The sequence below is a fragment of the Ctenocephalides felis genome, unplaced genomic scaffold (genome assembly GCF_003426905.1).
Source record: "Ctenocephalides felis isolate EL2017-DRISC unplaced genomic scaffold, ASM342690v1 CF-g0.4_SCAFFOLD_03573, whole genome shotgun sequence".
NCBI lineage: Eukaryota > Metazoa > Arthropoda > Insecta > Siphonaptera > Pulicidae > Ctenocephalides > Ctenocephalides felis.
Genome location: NW_020539727.1, coordinates 11,814,297 through 11,835,326, shown reverse-complemented (window position 1 = coordinate 11,835,326; position 21,030 = coordinate 11,814,297). Strand labels below are relative to the sequence as shown.

At 27.4% G+C, this 21,030-nt stretch overlaps 1 protein-coding gene across 1 annotated transcript; it reads right to left on the bottom strand.

Annotated features, from left to right (window-relative positions):
- Positions 1-18,732: 18,732 nt before the first annotated feature.
- On the bottom strand, positions 18,733-19,614 carry LOC113389514 (zinc finger protein 525-like). Its single transcript, XM_026626542.1, has one exon. It carries the CDS (start codon positions 19,612-19,614, stop codon positions 18,733-18,735), a length of 882 nt encoding a protein of 293 aa, XP_026482327.1.
- Positions 19,615-21,030: the final 1,416 nt, after the last annotated feature.

The window sequence follows — 21,030 nt, the reverse complement described above, 5'->3', positions numbered from 1 at the left end:
AAGTAATAGTCAAAATATGATTTCTACTTCGCAGAAACAGTTCCTGATCATAAGAAAAAATCTAAATCAAAAATTTTCATAAAGATTTGTTTTATCAGGTATTTTCATGAATATCATTTACCTCATTAGTATAGATAAAAATAAATAATATATTCAAATAATAATATATTATTAATTTTTGACAATGGTTTTTTGCATTGACCATAAATGTTAAAACATAGTTTATATCTCTAAGAAACTATTTTCCGATTGCTGGTAAAAAAAATCTGTGAAAGTGTTGCAAATATTAATTGTTAGTGTTTTTTCGACTAAATTCGCACAATGAAAGTACAAATAGATCACCATTGAAATTTTTGTATTTATAAATCAATATTATTTACAGGTATTTCTTTCTTGGTTTTACTACTTATTTTAATGGGCTAATTTTCTGGTATAAATGATGACACACATATTGTGTCGAAACTTACAAAAAAGAAAAATGGGTAAAAAACAATTTTCTTTTTTTTCTATTTTGTCTTGAAACTTGAAGATATCAATAAATTTTTATTTTAACAAATGTTTTATTTAGCAAATTTCTTATTAACTTCCCGAAGGAGAAGTTTATGTTTTCATTAAAAAATCCGATTCGCTAATTTTATGTTTTCTCGACGTTTCAAGCCATTCTGAATCGAATGAGACCAAATTTGGAAAAAGTATGTGTGTGTGTGAATAGATTTTTTGCCGTAAATTTACGTTTTCTCAAAAACCGCTGAAAGGATTTCAAAAATTTTGAGCCATTCGATGTAGATTATCTTGTGCGACGATCTGCCAAGCCGTTTCTTTATAATTCGAAAAAAAGTGTTAAACTTTTCGTCCGCATTTAAGCTCATACTACCGAATCGATTTTAAAACATCAAAAACTGTTCGAAAGATATTAGTTGCGAATGATACTGATTAATTTTAGGTGAAAATCTACTGAGTTTTCTTGTAATTAACTGTCGAAAAAAAAAATTTAAGCCAATTTTTATGGAACTTTTTTTGGCGATATATATCATGGTCTTATAGAACTTACTGAAATATTAATGCCTTATGACAAGTAGTTTAATAATAAAAATTCATCAAAGTTTGAGAAAATGAGTAGTTTTTGTGACGTTTGTTTCACTGCTCATGAAGAAAAAGCTACAATTTTATTCTAATTTCGATCTACATATTAAAAGCGATCTAAATTATCTATCTGGACCACCTCGTTTTCAATTAGTCTATTTACACATATCATTATAGTTAATATCAAGAAATTAATCATTCAGTTTATAAATAATTCACTATTTGGTCAATGGCCCACGATGGTTGGATGGATCCGTGAAACCGGAACAAACTTTTGAAGAAAGTTACATTAACAATCCCGAAATGGAAAAAAATTGTTTAAAGAAAAAAAATTTAAACAACAACAACATATGGATGGCAACATTCCATGTCATGCGTCATTTAACTGGAACACTTTAGGTTTTTTTAAATGATGGGCCGGAATTAGATTTTGCGAAGAAGACTTTTTGTTTAGACTTCCTATAACTTCTGTGTGGATTTTTTTTACTTGGACAGAATAGTTTTCGAAAATCGCATTGATCAGTTTTTAGTCGTAAGAAACAGTTAAATTTTGTATCTAAATAGCTAAATCTCAACTTTTATTACAATTTCCACGTATTGGGAAGTTCATGCAACTTGCCTTAAAACAAAATGCCACTTACACCTAATTATTTAATATCTCATACAAACATGTAACTGGTTTTGTTGTCCAACTTGCACATACATACATTTGCGATTAAAAAAGAAAATCAGAGTACTACTTGTTAAACAATGAAAGTGGTCATGTAAGTAAAATAACAAGTTGAAATAAAAACTGTATTTTTTACAAAATAAAATATCATTACAGAGTGACTTTTACTTTTCTTTTAATCTATTATTAAATGACATTAATCGAATTGTAAATCGTGATCAGAATTCAGAACATATCATGTTTGTGACATGAATGATGATTTGTTAAAAGATATTAATGAGGAAAGTGATTATAAATTAATGGTCAGTAATTAATGTCAAATTAATTGTCAGAAAATTAACATTTTCTGTATTTGACACATTAATTTTAAGCTCATAATTTAAGACAAATTTATCATAGAAAGACAGTTTTTCACTAGAAAATTAACAGAGATTAAATGACAATCCAAGACAAAAGTTAATAAATTTAGAGCTTTTGTAAATTGTTATGCAAAGTTTCATGAAAACTTTTTGAATATAACATATAAATCAAATATAAATTATTTTTGCTAAAAATATAATAAAAATTGAATAACTTTTCTAGATATTGGACAAAAGGTGAGAATTTTAGCTTTTTTTTAAAAAAATGTGCATTTATAATGCAAAGTTCTGTGAAGAATTCATATTCTTATGGATTCAAAAATATTCAAACTTCGTAAATATTATATTAACAAAATAAAATTGTTGTAACTTCAAAAATTTTAATTTGCTGAAAAGTTAACAAAAGATAGCAACTATTAAACAAAAGTTGAGGACATGAGCGTTTTAAAAAAAAATCGCAATTGATATTATGCAGTTTTGTTGAGTTTTCTTTCAAATTGTGTTCGATTCAGAATAACCAAATATTATAAATATAATATCACTATATAAAAATAATATTGCTCTGACTTCAGAAAAAATATTTTTTTCCAAAAAAATGAATAACTATAACATACGTACTCTTAACAATTTGTGTTTTTTTTTTCAAATTATTATCGATTCAAAATAGCCAGTTTTTTTACAAAAATATTTTTAAGTCAAAATAATATTGTTCGAACTATATTTCATTCAATGAAATAATTTTTTTCGTCTCAAAAATATCAATTTTCTTCAAAGTTTGCAAAATTTTATGCACAATTAAAAATTTCAATATTCATATTGAGTTTTTGATTCTATAATAAATAAATTAAAACCGAACAATATACGTTAAATTAATAAATTAAGATAATAATAATTGTTTAAAAATACTTGATTTTAAAATGTTTTAAAATTTTTACTTTAATAAATAATTAATTTAAATTTTAACTTAAGTTGAATTACATAAATTCAAATAAAATTGACGACTATATTTTTTGTTTAAATTTTTAATTATTATCTTTGTATTTTAATGTTAATTAGTTAATTTTTTGGCTCCCAAAAAACTAAAGAGCCTTTTTAAAAACAATTATTAAATTGGAAAAATATATAACCATTTTACATAAATTAATTATAATAATTACATTAATATTTCATTTAATATATCACGTATAAATAAGATATATATAAATAGATAAATAAGTAAAAAAAAGTTATAAACATGTAAAATTACATTAATATTTGGAAATGTCGATTCTTGTAAAAAAAAAAACATAAAATTCATGTTTCTCATTTAAGAATCCTTTCTTATTAGTTAACTTTCATATTAATAACTCATAAAATTATAATGTAAAAATTGCAAAATAATATAAGTTTTATAACAAATATTTGAATATTTTGTGCCAAAACTTATAAAAATGCTCAAAAAATATATTTACACTAAAAACAAAAGATTCGAGAAAAATCCAATGTCTCATGGAAAGATGTACAGTTTGAATAATAAATAATTAATTTAACAAATAAATTTTTGATTTCATCAATGTTTCCATTTTTTAATCTAATTAATTGATTATAACACCCAAAGATATACAGATTAAAATTTGCAAATTATTATAATTAAGTATTAAGATTTGATTAAAATCGGAAAACAAAGAAAAACAAATTTTAATTTAATTTAACCCTTTCCATTCGGATGCCGCCGCTCCGGAGGCAAAACACATACGAATCTCGCAATTTGTGAGTGGAAAGAGTTGAATGAAGATGTTCAAAATAAACACCAAATTTACATTGAATTAACACATATGCAGATAGACATTTTTTAGAGAACCAAATTTATGTTGTTCACAAACATTTCCATACAACTTTTAATTTATTTCAACCGCTTAGAAGTTACAAATTAAAATGACTAAAGAAATTTTAAATCTTGTGAAAAAAAACACTCAAGAAAAAACAGTTTAGGTAAAGATGACAACTAAAATACCACAAGCTTCATCACTAAAGTATATATGAAAATTATATTTTTTCTACAACTGACAGTGTTTTCTCCATTTTTTTTTTTAAAGTGAAGTTATGATTAATGTCCTTGTAGAATTAAATATATAACTATTTAACCACTTAACTATTATGTACTCACCAGAACAAACATAGTCCAAAATTGAGTTTTCTTTCAAATGCACACAAAAATCAACAGCTACAAATTTCAACACTAATTTTTTCACTTTTAAAATTATTTTTCTTTAATTCTTATCGGATTTTGGTATTGTTATTGTAAAATGGACGGACGGACATGCAATGATGGCAAAAGTGTGCCGGCGCACAAGTTTTATACTCCGGGGAGACAGAGGTTCGGCCGGACTATCACTTTTCAAAATCCGCGCGCTTTTGCCGGCAAAGGAGGCAATGTAATGTAATCAAATTATCTGACATGTTAGATAATAATTTAGATGATAGATTAAATGGCATGTTAATGTAGGGTTTAATTCTTTTTTCTTATCCCGAACTTTAAGATTTTATTCAAACATTGGATTACAGTATCTTAAAAAAAAAACCCAACAAAAATTGTTTGTTATAAAATTATCATGTTAGATAGATAATAATTTAGTTTGTAGATAATAAATTAGATGAATTAAAAATACAAAGCTAGAATTGAAAATATCATTTTATATAATCCCGACAATTCATTTGTTTCGAATAAACACAGCACGTATTTTGTTTTCCAAAAAGTAGTAAAGAGTGAAACCCATTTTTCCTTGAAAGTGTAGATCAAAAATATGTAAGCCAAATAATAAGATTATCTGGCTTATTAAACGATAATTGAGTTTTCACATAAAATATTAAATTAATTGAAATTACAGCTTCACAATGTTGTGGTAATGATGTTTTGTACTGTAAAGCCAGTACGCACCCAAAATACTGCCCTGTGGAACTCCGGACGCAAACTTTGAATTCCCTAACAGCAAGATGAGATTCTAGAATTAATTAGATAGAAATCGGACTCTGGGATATAATTTAGGTTAAGTCATAGAAGTTACACTTAAAGTCCCTAATTATCTGACATGTTAGATAATAATTTAGATGATGAATTAGATGAATTGCTTATATAGGGTTAAGTTGTTTTTTCATATACCGAGAACTTTACGATTTTATTCAAACGTTGGATTACAGTACATAATTTGTTTGTTATAAAATTATCTATCATGTTAAATAATAATTCAATTTGTAGATAAATATATGAATTATAATTATAAAGCTAAAATTGAAAATATAAATTTTATATCCCGACAAGACAAATTCATTTCAAATAAACACAGCACATCATTTGTTTTTCAAAAAGTAGTGAAAGAGTTAAACCCATTTTTTCTTGAAAGTGTAAATCAAAAATATGTGAGCCAAATAATAAAATTATCTGGCTTGTTAGACAATAATTAAGTTTTAATATAAAATATTAGATTAATTGAAAATATGCTTTACGATATCGTTAGCGAGTTAACGGTGGTTTGTACTGTAAAGCCAATAGGCACCCAAAATACTGCCCTGTGGAACTCCGGACGTAAACTTTGAATTTCGTAACGAACACTGGTATATAATTTAACGTAAATTATTAATGAATTACGGTTAAAAACGTCATAAAAGCTACCCTTAAAGTCTCTAATTATAAATACTTTGAGATAATTTTCATTTTTCTGGCGAAACTAAGAATTTTATAATGTGCTTACCTCAAATATCCTTTTATGGTCATCATTTTTACAATCCTTATCGCCTTAAATCTGGAAATTTTCCGTGCCTCAGTGGTAAAAACTTGCAACAAAGAAAAATCAGGTTCGAAGTCCAATTCTTGGTCAGCTTGATAACAAACGATAATAATTGGATAATCTGAAAGTATAAAAAATATATAGATTACTGGCTCGTACAACAGGGTCACTCCTGCAAAAAACACTTTCTTAGCATAAGTGTTTTTTATAGGACTATCAGGTTAAATAATAAATTAGTTTTCGAATAGAAAATTTATTTTCGATGACACTTGCAAAAAATTGTATTAGGAGAACAGAAGCTCATGTTCAAATTAATTTTTCTATCGATAGATGAGCTTTCATTCTTATATGAATTTTACCCTATTATCGTTATATATATACAAGTCTTAGATTTTTTATGGTTCTATATATTTTTTATTTCATCATTACTAAGACAATTTTTGATAGTAATATTTTTGATAGTAACATAAATTATTTTAAAATATAGACTTGAGATTAGGGCCAATCCCATCGAATCGTAAGTGTCAAGCACAAAGCAATTCTATTCCTGGGTTCCTCTAGATGTAAACCAGAACAAAATAAATTTTGGTATAGAATCTTTGATTAAAAGTCATATCTCTACTCCTAAGTATATATTACAACATACTAGAGTCCTGTTTTGCTGATTGAACTTAAAGTCTACATCAGCACAAAAATGTCAAGTTGACGCAGGAGTTCCTTAAGCCAGTATTTTAGGCCCTATCTCTTTGTGGTTTTCCAATATTCCATTAGTTTAAGTAAATTAAGTGAAAAAAAAGCAAAACCATATAAATCTTATCTAGGACTAGGAAAAAAAGATCCATGACTAATAAAGAGACTTTGGAGAACTTTATCTTTTGGAAATTACATGTGACATTATTGTCCATAATTTTTAGAAAATGAATGCACTTTAGAAGGCTAAAGAAGAAATCACCAATAATTATTACCATAGTTACTTGTTTATTGAAATTATAATAATAAATGAATAAAAATAAAATAAAAATTGCATGATTGTTAAAAATATTACTACTCCTAGACTACTGGAGCACCCTGGCTCATAATGACCTAAACATAAAGTTCATTTATGGCATCCAAACACTCCAGGTGCCCTACTATTAGAAATTCCAAACAGAAGAAGATTGAAGAGAAATTAGCCAAGGCACCTGATCTGGATTAGTAAATTACTCAATGGAGAGTCAACTAATTAATTTATAATTTTCAGCACAATTATTGTCGTATAAGTGTATGTACACATGTGTAATACATATTTGTGTACATAAGTGTATTTAATTACAATAGCTCATCTTTTGAATCTATTGATTCTGATTATTGTTTAAATAGCTAAAAAAAACTTGATATTAGAACATAAAATTCAAAAACAATAAGTAACATATTGTGTTATGTTAGATAACAATTTGATGTCTTTAGTTAATAAACCAGGTTGTTTGAAAATACACCTGCTAATAAAAATAACATTTTTATATCTTCATGCGAAATGTTATAGATTTTATTCAAAGATCGAAATTCAAAGTATTAGAAGACATACTTGTATCAAAAATTAGTATTGAATCATTTTATGTCTTATACTTTGAGTTAAGAAAACGATCAGAATAAAAATTATAAATTAATTTAGATAAAAATAATATCAATATTATAAGCAAAATAATAAATTTAATCAAATAATAAATAAAATATCAATGAACATGAAAAAATATTAATCAATTACAGGCAAAACCCTGAAAAATATCATTTTCTTCGATTTTAAAACGTACCTGATACAAGTTATAATTTATTATCGTTGAAATAATTTCGATCTACTGGTTTCACCAACAATAGTTTATATATCATTTTGTCATTTTAATAGAACAATATTTTGTTATAAATTTGCTGCTGAATTGTTCAAATATTTAAAAAAAATTGATCAGTATGACTATAAACAAGTACATAAAATATCAAAGACAATGCATACTACTAAGATAATCGTCTCGAACAATTGTAATGGTAAAATTTATATTCTTGAAGGTAACAAGGAATACTTTAACAGTATAGAGATTCTCAAAATAGTAATAAAAATTTTAATAAAATATTGAAAAAAAGTTATTAACCTAATACATAGCACAATTAAGCCTTAACTAGGATTGTATTTAGAAATGTATGTACTTGTTAAATTTACCTCCACCTAAAAGCCCGGTCAATTTAGACCTATAATCAGAGTAAAGGTTACAAAAATTCATAAGGGCTGTAACTTGGTAAAATTGCTTAAAATACTATTATGAAAAAATAAACATAAAAGTCTTCATAGTTCCAGTGCGAGATAAAAAATTGGCACAAGGTCAAAAAAAATTAGGTAAAATGAATTTTTCGAGATTTTTAGCTAAATGATCAGTTTTATCACCAAATTACTTGAGACAAAGATTGTAGAGTAAAAAAATATCTATAAAAAATATCAATACTTTTTTTTCCTCGGAGCAGTTTTCTTAAACGTAAGGCGCATAACCTTTGTGGTTGAGCCTATTTTATATAATAATAATAATATAATAAAATTTAATGTAATATAATAGACTCAACATGTCTTAAATCGCTGTTTTTTAAACGCAATACAAATTATCAGTGCTAAATTTTACAAAAATAATTTGAATGTTTCAAGAGACTATAATAATTTTTAAACATTAACCCTTTCCATTCGAATGCCGCCGCTCCGGCACCAAAATACATATTAATTCTGCAATTCGCGAGTGGAAAGGGTTAATAAGAGTGTGGGTTTTTAAATATTAATTAACAAGCTAAAATAAATATTTTTTAACTATTGAGAACTTTATAGATCAATCATAAGGTGTATTTATTGGAAAATATTTATAACAGGTAGAGTATATAAAACAATAAACGTTTTGTACTTGATCTTTTTTGCCGATTAAAAACACGATTATTAATATATAATATATGGCGTTATTGTATTAAAACCGTTTTTCATCTTTCATAATATCTTTAGATAAAATCGTTATAATAATGTAACGAATGTTTGATGTAAAGATTGCAACTCAGAGTATTTATATAGATAAAAATACTAAAATTTTGAAATTATGATTCATTCATCAATACTCTAAACTATTTTTATTTAAACAAATATATCATGTTTTTTATTAATGAAAGTTTATCTAAAAAAATAATGTCACCTTTTGTATATTCATTTGTGTCACGTTTTTCTACTGTTAAGTTAAGCTTCTGTTATATAATTTTAATCAAACAATTAATATAAATTATATGTTACATAGAATTATTATAAAAATATCTGTAGTAAATAACTTTGCTCAAATGTTTTGTTTATATTTTACTTTAAAATACCAATTATTATTAATAAAGTTTGTCCAATCCTAATACTTTTTTAAAATTTTGAGGTCAACTTGTTTTCTTTTAATTTTTTATTACAAAATTGACAAAATACGAGTACATACAATTATTTTTTCTTTCAAAATACCATTTCTTTTTATCAAAGATGGCCTACTCCTAACAACTTTTTGAAACTTTGGGACAATTTTCTCTATTTTAATTTTTTATTATTTGAAATTGCAAAATACATAGAACTCTTTTACTTCGTAAAATATTTATTTTTAACAGGAGTTGCTCAGACCTTTTTGAGAAATTTTTGAACAATATGAGACAATAAAATATTGTTTGAAATCAATATGAGTTTTGTAATAAAATTTATTACCAAGACTTATAGATAAAAATCATTAAGAATAAAAAAAATTCCAAACAGAACAAAAAATGGCCAAAGGAAAAAGAGCCTAATATCCTAGTTGTCAAGATGTTTAAGAGCATTGACCCAAAATACTGCAAATATCAATTAGAAAAGCACCTAGTCTTACTTTTGATAGATATTTGTTTATTGTTTACTATTACTGGATTTTTTATACTTTGTGTTTCACAACAAATCTTAGTATAAATTGATACAGAGTCTTTAACTTGCAATCGGTGGAAAATAATCTTCTACTATTTCCTTAAAAATCATCAATTCTATATTATAGATTTAAATCAACAGTCGATTTCATTCAAGTCACAAATAGATTTCTGGTCATTAACCAGAAGTTCTGAATCGTTAGTTCCAGATTAGTGGATCCATTTGTTTTGATTCACTGCTTTCTTGGTTAAAGATTTTACTTTTCCTTATTCGAGTTGCATTGAAAGCGATTTATTATTGGATATTAAATTACAATTTATATAATTTAAAAGAAAAAAATTCTACTTTTATATCTTAACAGAAAGATAATAGAGATCGAACTTAGTAAGGCTGTGAGACATCATCTTCCATCAAAACTTCGCACACTATGTGCGTTCCAAATTTTCTTTATCAAATAATTTAATTCGTCACGAATCAAAATAATAATAATTCGTGTTTTATTAAAATATTTTCACACATAGCTAAATTACATATTTCCGAAGGCATCCTCTAAAAAATCGACAAAGAAAAAGAAAGTGACCGAATTGAAGTGAATGTCAATGCTAACAATTCGACATCTGACGACGGGTTCAATGTTATTATATATAATTCATGTTATTTCGATACTAACGAATTCTTAATTGACCGTCATAAAAATAAACTTTGTGTTTTTTACATACATCAAGTCCGTGATGTAAAATTTATGACTGCAAATCGTTTACTTCTCATCAAAGACCTCATGAAATAGTAGAAACACTTATGCAGTATTTAATATTCTGCAGGATTTTTTCTGCATTTTTAACTTCCCGTAGGGCAAGTTATAGTAATCACAAAAAAATCGAAAATGAAAATTTTTATATATCTTTACGTTTCAGAGGTTTCTGAACATTTTGGCATACTTTAGAATAAATGGATGTATGTGTGTGTTTTCGTGTATGTGTGTGTGTGCGGATACATTTTCGTCGACGATTTCGGGAACACGAATGAAGCGATTTCAATAATTCAAAAAACATTCGATTCGTATTGATAAGGAGATGTGCTGATTATTTTTTAAAGGCAGGTCTAGCCGTTCCAAAGATATGGGGCAAAAAGTGCCAAAAACGGTAACTCAGTTTTTATAAGAACGGCGTGTCCGATTTGAATAATTCTAAAAAGATTGTACTTGTATTGACGTAATGAACAACTGGTGAAATTTTTGGGAAGGCAAGTCTAGCGGCTATGGACTTTCAATAAGAATAAGTTAAAAAAAATGTCACTTTGTGCTCAAAAATGTTTATTGGACATATGTACATCAAATTATCAGATATTTTATAGAAATTTTAATAATGTGTACATATTTTTTGTATTTTTGTTTGGGTTCCGTACCAAGATTTTTAATTACGGTACATGAAGTACCAGCAATTTGCCTTAAGGCACGATGCCATGCACCCCACTAGTTGCTGTATTTTAACGAGCCGAAATAAATATTTTCACTTGAGATTATAATTCAGATCTATTACCGGAAATTTATTATCATACTACTTGATATCGATCTGATCGAAATTAGAATCAAAATTCGTACTAGTTTGTGCTAGATCATGTTTTTAACCATTACATATGCATTACATTAAACAAAATATAATAGAAACATATCCAAGCAAAAATGGTTGTTTTGTTACTACTGCTTGATATCAGATTGTCTGAGAAAATACAAAATTGCAAGTAAAATGAACAGAAATGTCTATGTATTTATATGTTTTATATTCCCCAGTAAAAATCTGAAGATATTTTTCGTGCCCCACATAAATACCATGTATTTCCCAAGACCAATGAATCTTGGTCGCCCACCAAGAAATTATGTATAATTCGTGTAAATATAAAATTAGAGGTGTAAATAAGATGGGAAACATGTTTTTATTTGTAATAAACCATGAAAAACAGTTCTTCCATGAATTTTCCAAATTTTCCATAATTTTGAAAACAAATATTGCCCGGTCCATCTAAATACAAGATTTGAATATTGCGCCACGATTTTTTACCCCTCTGACATGATGTCAGTCTTAGTGGTAATTTAAGTGTTGGTCAAAAAATGCTCAAAAATTTTTTTGTTAAGACACTAAAAATATTTTAAGAATAAGCCCTATTAAAAGCTATAATTTGCAACCAACAGAATAAATTCTGATATACGCCAGAAAGATAGAAAAATATGAGATTTTTATAAATATAGTCAAAACTGTGTAGTAAAAATTTATCCAAAAGTGATCTGGTCGATTTGTTTCTGAGAAATGATCTTCACCTTCATTAAATAGAAATTTTGCAACAAAAGAGAAGGTTATCGTGACAAATATTTTATTATCATTTCTAAATTCTTTCCTACGTTTATTATTATTAACCCAATCACCTACTGTGCTAATTCAATTTTATTTCTTGTTGAAAATTATTTTCTTCGCCTACAATTTTTTTTGACATCAGTTTTGTAAATATTTTATATTATAAATACATAATTTATTTCAATCGGACTATTTCTTGGCCAAATAATTTAATGTCATTTGAATTTTGAATGCCAATATGATTGAAAAAAAAAGATGCAAAATTGCAAATAAAAATAAACATTTTTATTCACATATTAAGGATTTTTTTGTTTCACTAATATAGGATTTTGGTTCTATTTAAATCGATTTGAAATCACCAACACCAAAATTCCTACTTCTTTCTAAAATCAATACTGCAACCTGCAACCTTTCTGGTAATTAAGTTCTGAATGCCATCTACTACTACCTTAAAATTCGTATTAATTCTGCGAGTGGAAAGGGTAAAATTGAACATTTATCGCCAATTTTAAGTTTTGCTTACATGCAAAATGATCCAATCTCAATTATTTTACCTGTGGAATTTTTGGTGACTCAAAGTGTAACGATTATGAATATATTTGTTTTTATTTATAATAATTAATAGTGCTATGATGCCATTATCATTACTTTCGAAGTTTTGGAGAATTGCTTTAGGCGTTTCGATCGAAATTAAAAAAGTTTAATTGCCAATTGAGTTTAAGATACACTTTTACTTGTAATTTTTTCACATTTTAAATTTATTATATCTAAATGTAGAATTAATTTTATTAACATGAAGCGTACAAAAATTGCATTACTTAAAACTAGTACTATTTTATTTGAAGTTACATCAATAGACATAACCAATTTTTGAAAGGCATAGCAAATCTTTAGATACTTATTGAAATCTATTAATAATAATTAATAATAATAGCATTAAAAATATGTATAATATTCAAAAACAATAATGTGATTGAAGTCATACTTCAAATATGACATGATCGGTTTGTCATTGTAATTAGCATTTAGAAATTAACCTTTATTAGAAAAATGAAGTAATTGCTGATTAATAAATTCTATAATATTCGTTCACACAGTGGATTATGTAAAACAACGCCTAATCAAATATTGTTTTCGCAACTTTACTCATCATGTAATAATTGTGTTTGAAAAACTTCATGTAATTAAAATTAACATACATTCATTGACTGCTTGTATTTTTTTTACTTTTTCGCTGGCGATATAATCTCATTCTTTGAACAGCTATTATATCTGTCTTACCTAAAAAATATTTTCCATTTCAGTAACTTCAAAGATTTATAGAAATTACAAATAACATAGACATAATTTCTAATCAATAAACTTACGTTTAGTACACAGCACAAATGTTTAATTTGTTTTATTATTTTCAAGGAACAGGGTAAAATATTCTTCTGATTCAGGCATTATTCATTAAATCCAAATTTGTACTACGATGTAACTTTAAAATGTTTATTTATCTATGCCGATTTCCTTGTTGATATCGGTACGCATACAACGTTGGTGCCGGTACGCATACAACGACAGATCTCTATTCACATACACGACGACTAATCACAAGCGAATGACGTACAGTTCGGGCGTAACGCTATTTCCGTTGCATTTGTACGTATTTACACCCTTGCCGCGCCTAAAGAAGTTTTACTTTAAAAATGAATTATAAACAAGAGACAGAAATACTTTATGATAAAACATATCAAGTATAAAGTTTGTTTTAGGTTGAAACACGCTTTTCATATTCACCCTTTAAAATTCATTCAATAAATAATAATTCTTCTAAATTAAAAGAATCATGATGCTTCTCTGTTGCTAATTTGAAATTTTATATAGTCTTTATAATTTGCATGATCTGAATAATTTGTCAATTATTATAAAATTAAGTCTAATACATACTTAAATATACATTTCTAGCATATATATGATACTGAAACATGATTAATATCAATTAAAAAACTCATTCTTATTCTATTATACGATCCTGATTTATGAAATTGTTTATAAAGTTGCATGAGCCTCTTTATAATGTCTACCAGTATGTTTTGACGATTTAAATGAAAATATACAAAATATATCTTCTATATATATAAAAATAAGTCGGATTTTCCTTCCTGACGAAATAACTCCAGAACGCACGAACCGATTTCGACAATTTTGCATTCGTTGGAAAGGTCTCGGGCTCCGCAAGGTTTATAGCTGAGAAAATTAGTTGTGCGTGGCATCGTGCCTTAATGCAAGCTGCTGGAACTTCACGCACCGTGATTAAAAATTCGAGTAATGACATTAGTGAGAATTATCAGAATTATGCTTGGATAAGTCAACGAGCTATTCTTGCCGCAAAGAATAATGATGTACACGCACTGAATTTCACCATTCAACCAAAAATTGTTGGCGATTTGGTGACATACCAATGATTCTGACTGGTCTTCCGTTTGACTTCAAACGATTGCAATTTCGAGTTCGCCTTGCGTTCGCAATGACAACTAACAAGTAGCAAGGCCAATCGCTTAGTGTTTACTGGATAAATCTCAAATAGATTACTTAGAAAATCATTGTTTTACACATGGGCAGTTATACGTTGCCTGTTCACGAGTTGGAAAATCATCCGCTTTGTTTGTGTTAACGTCAGACCAAACAACAAAAAATGTGGTTTACCAAAGAGCACTTCAATGAAACGGATAATTTGCGGATTCACTTTTATTTACTTAGAAATTTTCAAAATAGATTTAAACACAATTATAATTTTAAGTTACTGTGCAAAATAAACTCTATTGGCGCCAATAAAATTAGGTAATAAAAAATAAATCATATTCCAATCCAATCCTTTCAATATCGGTCCCTGACATGTTATTGATATAACAATAACTTTTACAAATATACTACATGGCCATAAATACTGCAATAACATTTTTCATATATAAAAATCTATAAAACCATTTCAATCCCACAACCCAAGTCCAGGTTCAGTGCTCCAATATTACTATTATTGCATTCAGGAGCAATAAAAAATAATAAAGAGTGGTCGTGTGAGGCAAAATATGTAGTCGACGACAAAATAGATCATTAAAAGTACAACGGAACAACAAAACGGACTTGTATATGAAATTTCACTATCGCTTTTGAGTTGACTTTCATATGTAATGTACGGACGACGGAGGCAATGTCAATGTACATGAAAGTGCACCAGAATTATGCGGGCTGGGAAAGAAAAATTTTAGTAATCGATATGCATATACTTGCTTTCAAGTAAAAAATATTTTCGTAAAAGAAATTTTTGAAGTAAAACTTCTTTAGGCGCGACTAGGGTGTGAATCCGTTCAAATGCAACGGAAGTAAGTTACACCAGAACTGTACGTCATTCGCTTTCGATGAAATCATTTCTATACGGGTCGATTGTGATTAGTCGTCGTGTATGTGAATAGAGATCTGTCGTTGTATGCGTACCGGCATCAACATTGTATGCATACCGATATCAACAAGGAAATCGGCATAGATAATTAAACATTTTAAAGTTACATCGTAGTACAAATCTTGATTTAATAAAAATGCCTGAATCAAAAGAATATTTCACCCTGATCCTTGATAATAATAAAACAAATTAAACATGTGTGCCGTGAACTAAACGTAAAATTATTGATTAGAAATTATTTCTATATTATTCGTAGTTTCTATAAATCTTTGAAGTTATTAAAATGGAAAATATTTTTTAGGCAAAACAGATATTACAGCTGTTCTAATGAGATTATATCGCCAGCGAAAAAGTAAAAAAGAATACAAGCAGTCAATGAATGTATGTTAATTTTAATTACATGAAGTTCTTCAAACACAATTATTACATGATGAATAAAGTTGCGAAAACAATATTTCTTTAGGCGTTGTTTTACATAATTCACTGTGCAAACGAATATTATAGAATTTATTAATCAGCAATTACTTCATTTCTCTAATGAAGGTTCATTTGTAGATGTTAATTACAATGACAAACCGTTCATGTCATATTTGAAGTATGACTTTAATTACATTTAATTTATTTATTTTCAATTGGTTTTTTAATTTATTTTCAATGGTATTACAAATATATAATTTAGAATTTATCATTATATCTCGTATAATGGTTGATACTAATAAATGTGTGCATCACGAGTGTTACAATATTACTGATAAACATTATTCAAAATTATTATATGATGTATTTATTTTTACTTAAGGGGATTGTTTTTTTTTTACAAAAAATGCAAGATATTTGTTTTTGCTTTTCTCGAAATGTATTTATCATAGAGACATGCGGTTTTTTTTAAACAAAAATTACAAAATCATAGAATTTTACGTAATTTTCTTCTTTTATTTTTGCGCCGTCATTTTTTAACCAGGGGGCGCCAAAGTCGGTCTTGCAAAATCGATCTCTTTTGCGGTGCCACAGATAAATCTGTTGCGCATCGCCCGAAAAAAAAAAAAGAAACTACGTTGAAGAAGAAGTTTGAATCCAGTCCCACTACCAAAATGATAGAAAAAAAGCAAGAAGGAAAAAAATGGCAGCTATTTAAAAAAAAGTGTCAAAAAAGGCCTTTTTTGGGTCGAGAAACTTCGCAAAATTTTTTTGCGTAATGTTATCAAGTTGTTTGAGGTAGGGGGACTAGGTATTGCAGTGGTGAACAAATTAAAAAAAATGCAAGTCGGTCCAACTTGTAGTTTTTTTTTAAATTTGCGGCACCGCATTGAAAAAAGTCAATTTGAGAAAAACGTATTTAAAGTTTTTAACATAATGTACTAAATACACCATTTAATTTAATGTACGAAATACACCGTGGTGTTCAAAGATGCTGACACATTCAAAAGGTCATGTGCATGAGGTATTATAATGAAAAAGTGGGCAGCTGGCATACAATAGCTCGCGGAGCGATAAAAAAACGCTTTCTGAGGATCATACTTATAGAGTTATATATATCTATAACTTCGTCAAAAAAATAGATATTGGAAAGATTTTTTTTTTTAAATAATTCTAAGGTTTTTCATAATATCAAAAAATCTCAAAACCGAAACAAAAAAAATTAAAAAACGAACAACCCCCTTAAATGCCATCTTGTACAGCAGCAAATAAATTATACATTGACTAAAGTTGGACAAACTTCCAAGGCAATTTGAGTTTTGATTTTTTTTTAAATATTTTTTTATATGTTGATTTTTTAATTTTTTTAATTTTTTTCGAAACTTTGAACTTTTTATTAACCCTGCGTAACTGTTTTATAGACGAAATATCAAAGCGCGTAAAAGGATAAACCCATAAAAAGATAAACAAAATTTATACTTATTAAAATCTTTATAAAATATCAGATAATTTGATATGCATATGTCTAAATGATCATTTTTAACCTCCAATTGACATTTTTTTTACTTTTTTCACTGGATCTCCAAATCCGCTGGACCTGCTTTCCCAAAAAATGTATTCAATTCCTCATTTCGTGAATACAAGTAAAATGTTTTTTGAATCAAATCAGGCGCTCCGTTTTCTCAAAAACTAAATTACCTTTTTTGGCACTTTTTGCCCGGTGTTTTCAAAACAGCTGGACCTGCCTTTGCCAAAAACTAATCAGCAGAACTCCCCATCAATACGAATCGAATGTTTTTTGAATCATTCAAATTTGTTGATCCGTGCGCCCGAGATCGTAAACGGAAAATTGTACTATGTGCTATAATTTTTAACTTTAGGGTAAGTTATAGAAATCGCAAAAAAAAATCGAAAATGATAATTTTATATACAAATTATAAAAAAAATAAAATTTTTGAAAAGGGCCAATTTTTTTCAAAAATTTAAAAAATATCAAAAATCAGTTTTTTCAGAGTTCAAAAAAAGAATTAAATCTTTTTAAAAAAAATTAATTTATGGTAAGTGAAGTTCCAGCAATTTGCCTTAAGGCACCATGCCATGCACCGCTAGTTTTATAATGCATTTGATAATATATTTAAATGCCTTGTTCTGAATATTTCTAAGGAATTTGAAAAGGCCCAGAAGACTGAGCTTATAAATGATAAAATTTGTAGTACTATAAAAATCTATTTGAAAATATTCAAAACAGTTGTTATTAATAATTGATAAATTTTTATTGATTGCTTATTGTTTATATTCCTCGAATATTTGTTTACTATATGGAAAGTTTTAACAAACGATGCCATGCAGCAATAGTTTACATAAGAACACTACACTATTAAACAATTGTTAGGCCAAGTTATGTTATTAATATTAATAATGTTATTAATAATTCTAACATTTAAATCTATACATTAAGTTAACAATTTTCAGTTATATATTTGTATATAAATCTTAATCATAAATAAATATTGTCACATTAATGCTGTTAGACTACTTGAATAATCTTACGTGCATCTTAATTCCATAGTAACATTCTCCATTGCCAAGGAGTTTTTTAAAAAAATCTATCACAGTATATTGAAAAAAGTTTTACATTATATGCTTATTGCAAATGTTTTCTGTTCATGTTCTATCTTAATGAGTACTAATTACAAAATGAGTTATATAACGATTTATAATATGAATCAATCATAATGGCAATAATAATTCATTGATTTTCTTTGTGTGAATTTCCAGGTGTTTCCTCAAATCGTTCCCACCATGAAGTTCCATATGATCCAGAAATTCATACGCTTGAGTAAATCCCATACTGCACTTTTCACATTTATAAGAATGCTCTTTGTCATGAATCGACATGTGTCTTCTCATACTACTAAAATGTCTAAATGGCTTCTTGCATATATAGCATTTATGGGCACGTACTTCATCATGTATCAGCATGTGATATTTCAGAGAACTTACTTCTGTGAATTTTTTATTGCATACATCACATTCATACGGGCGTACTCCACTGTGTCTCTGCATGTGTTTTTTCAGAGCACGAGATTCTTTGAAAGTCTTGTTGCATATAGTGCATTCGTAAGGGCGCTCACTACTGTGAATGAGCATATGACTTTTTAGATTGCCTAATTGGGCAAATGCCTTATTGCATATATTGCATTCGAAGGGACGTTCTCCAGAATGTGTCATCATGTGTTTTCTTAATAGTATTGAGTGTTTGAAAGTCTTATGGCAGATTTTGCATTTGAAAGGGCGTTCTTTGCTGCAACTGGGCTTGTGATTGACCATATGCACCTGCAATTGATGTGATTCTGCAAAAGATTGATTACAAATGTTACATACGTAAGCCTCGATTGACTCCTGTTTGACATCTTCTTCTATGGTCACTTCGGAGTTCATGAATCTTTTTAAACACGTTTCATCATCCTCAGAACACGATATGTATTCAACAATAGCATCAGCATCATCTAATTCATCCTTAATTTCGAGTTTAATCTCTTCTACTGAATATTCTGGTGGTTCATTTTTAATTGCCTGATCATTCATAGACATAATTGTTTCTTCTGACATTTTTAAATACGTTTTGCCAGTTTTACCAGTAAATATTTACAAAAAAAATTGTGCTAAAAAATAATTATAATAATCTTTTAAAATATGAGAATGATTTAAACAAAATTTATATTGTAGGTTTATATTTATTATTTGACATTTGAAGCAAAGAGTATGCTTATGGATAGATGGGACTTGCATCATAGAGATATTTAGTAAGTTCGCATTAGATGGAAAGGAAAAATCGTTGAATTTAAAAAATTGAACAAAATTATTTTTTTATATTAAAGTAAGAAAGTATGCGAAAGTTATTTTTAAAACAATATGGGTCATGTAGTCCTCATAATTAAAACGTTATTGGTATGTAACAGATATTACGTCAAACATATCGGTTATGTAACGTAGAAGGTACACAGCGTCTCTATTCCTTTTTTATATATTTATTAAAATTATATAAAAAAGAAAACAGAAAAAATTATTTATAGTAATTGACACAAAATACTAAAAACTAGTGGTGTATAGCATCGTGCCATCTGAGCAATGAATCCATCTGATTATGAGAATATATTCCATACGAAACTGAATTGTAAATTTAAAATTCATATTTGAAGTATAGAACTTCGTATATTTTGAAAAAAAAAAATTGAAGATTTTGAAATTTGCTTGAACCGTGTAAGTAAACTTTAAAAATTAAAAATCTTGGTACAAAACCCAATAAAATTGTCACAAAAAAAATTAGTACTAATTTTTAAAATCTTACTTTTTCCTCTGTATCTCCGAAACCGCTAGACCTGCCTTCCCAAAAATTTAACCAGTTATTCATCTTGTGAATACAAGTAAAATGTTATTTGAATGATTAAAATTGGGCGCCCCGTTCTCTTAAGATCTGAGTTACCGGTTTTGGCACTTTTTGCCCCGTATCTTTAGAACGGCTAGACCTGCCTTCGCTATAAACTAATCAGCACGTCTCCTTATCAATACGAATCGAATGTTTTTTGAATTATTCAAATCGATTGATCACAGTTCCCGAAATCGTCAACGAAACTTTGTATCCGTACACATACACCTACATCCATTTTTTCTAAGGTATACCAAAATGTTCAGAAACCCTTGAAACATAACTCTGTATCATTTTGTTATATGACGCTAATTTATATAAGTACTTGTTTACAAAGTACATGTGTTTACAAAGAGACATGAGCCTTTATTTTATTATATTTATCAACATTGTTTTGACGATTTAAATGAAAATAAACAAAATATTTAGCGTCGAATTATGAAAGATGATAAATAAGTTTAATATTAAATTACCGATTTCAAGAAAATTCAAATTATTTAAAAACTGTTGAAATTTACAAAAAAAATCAAAGTTATCAATATTTTCAAAAAATTTAAAAATCCCCAAAATGATATATTTTTTTTCTAACTTTTCAAAAA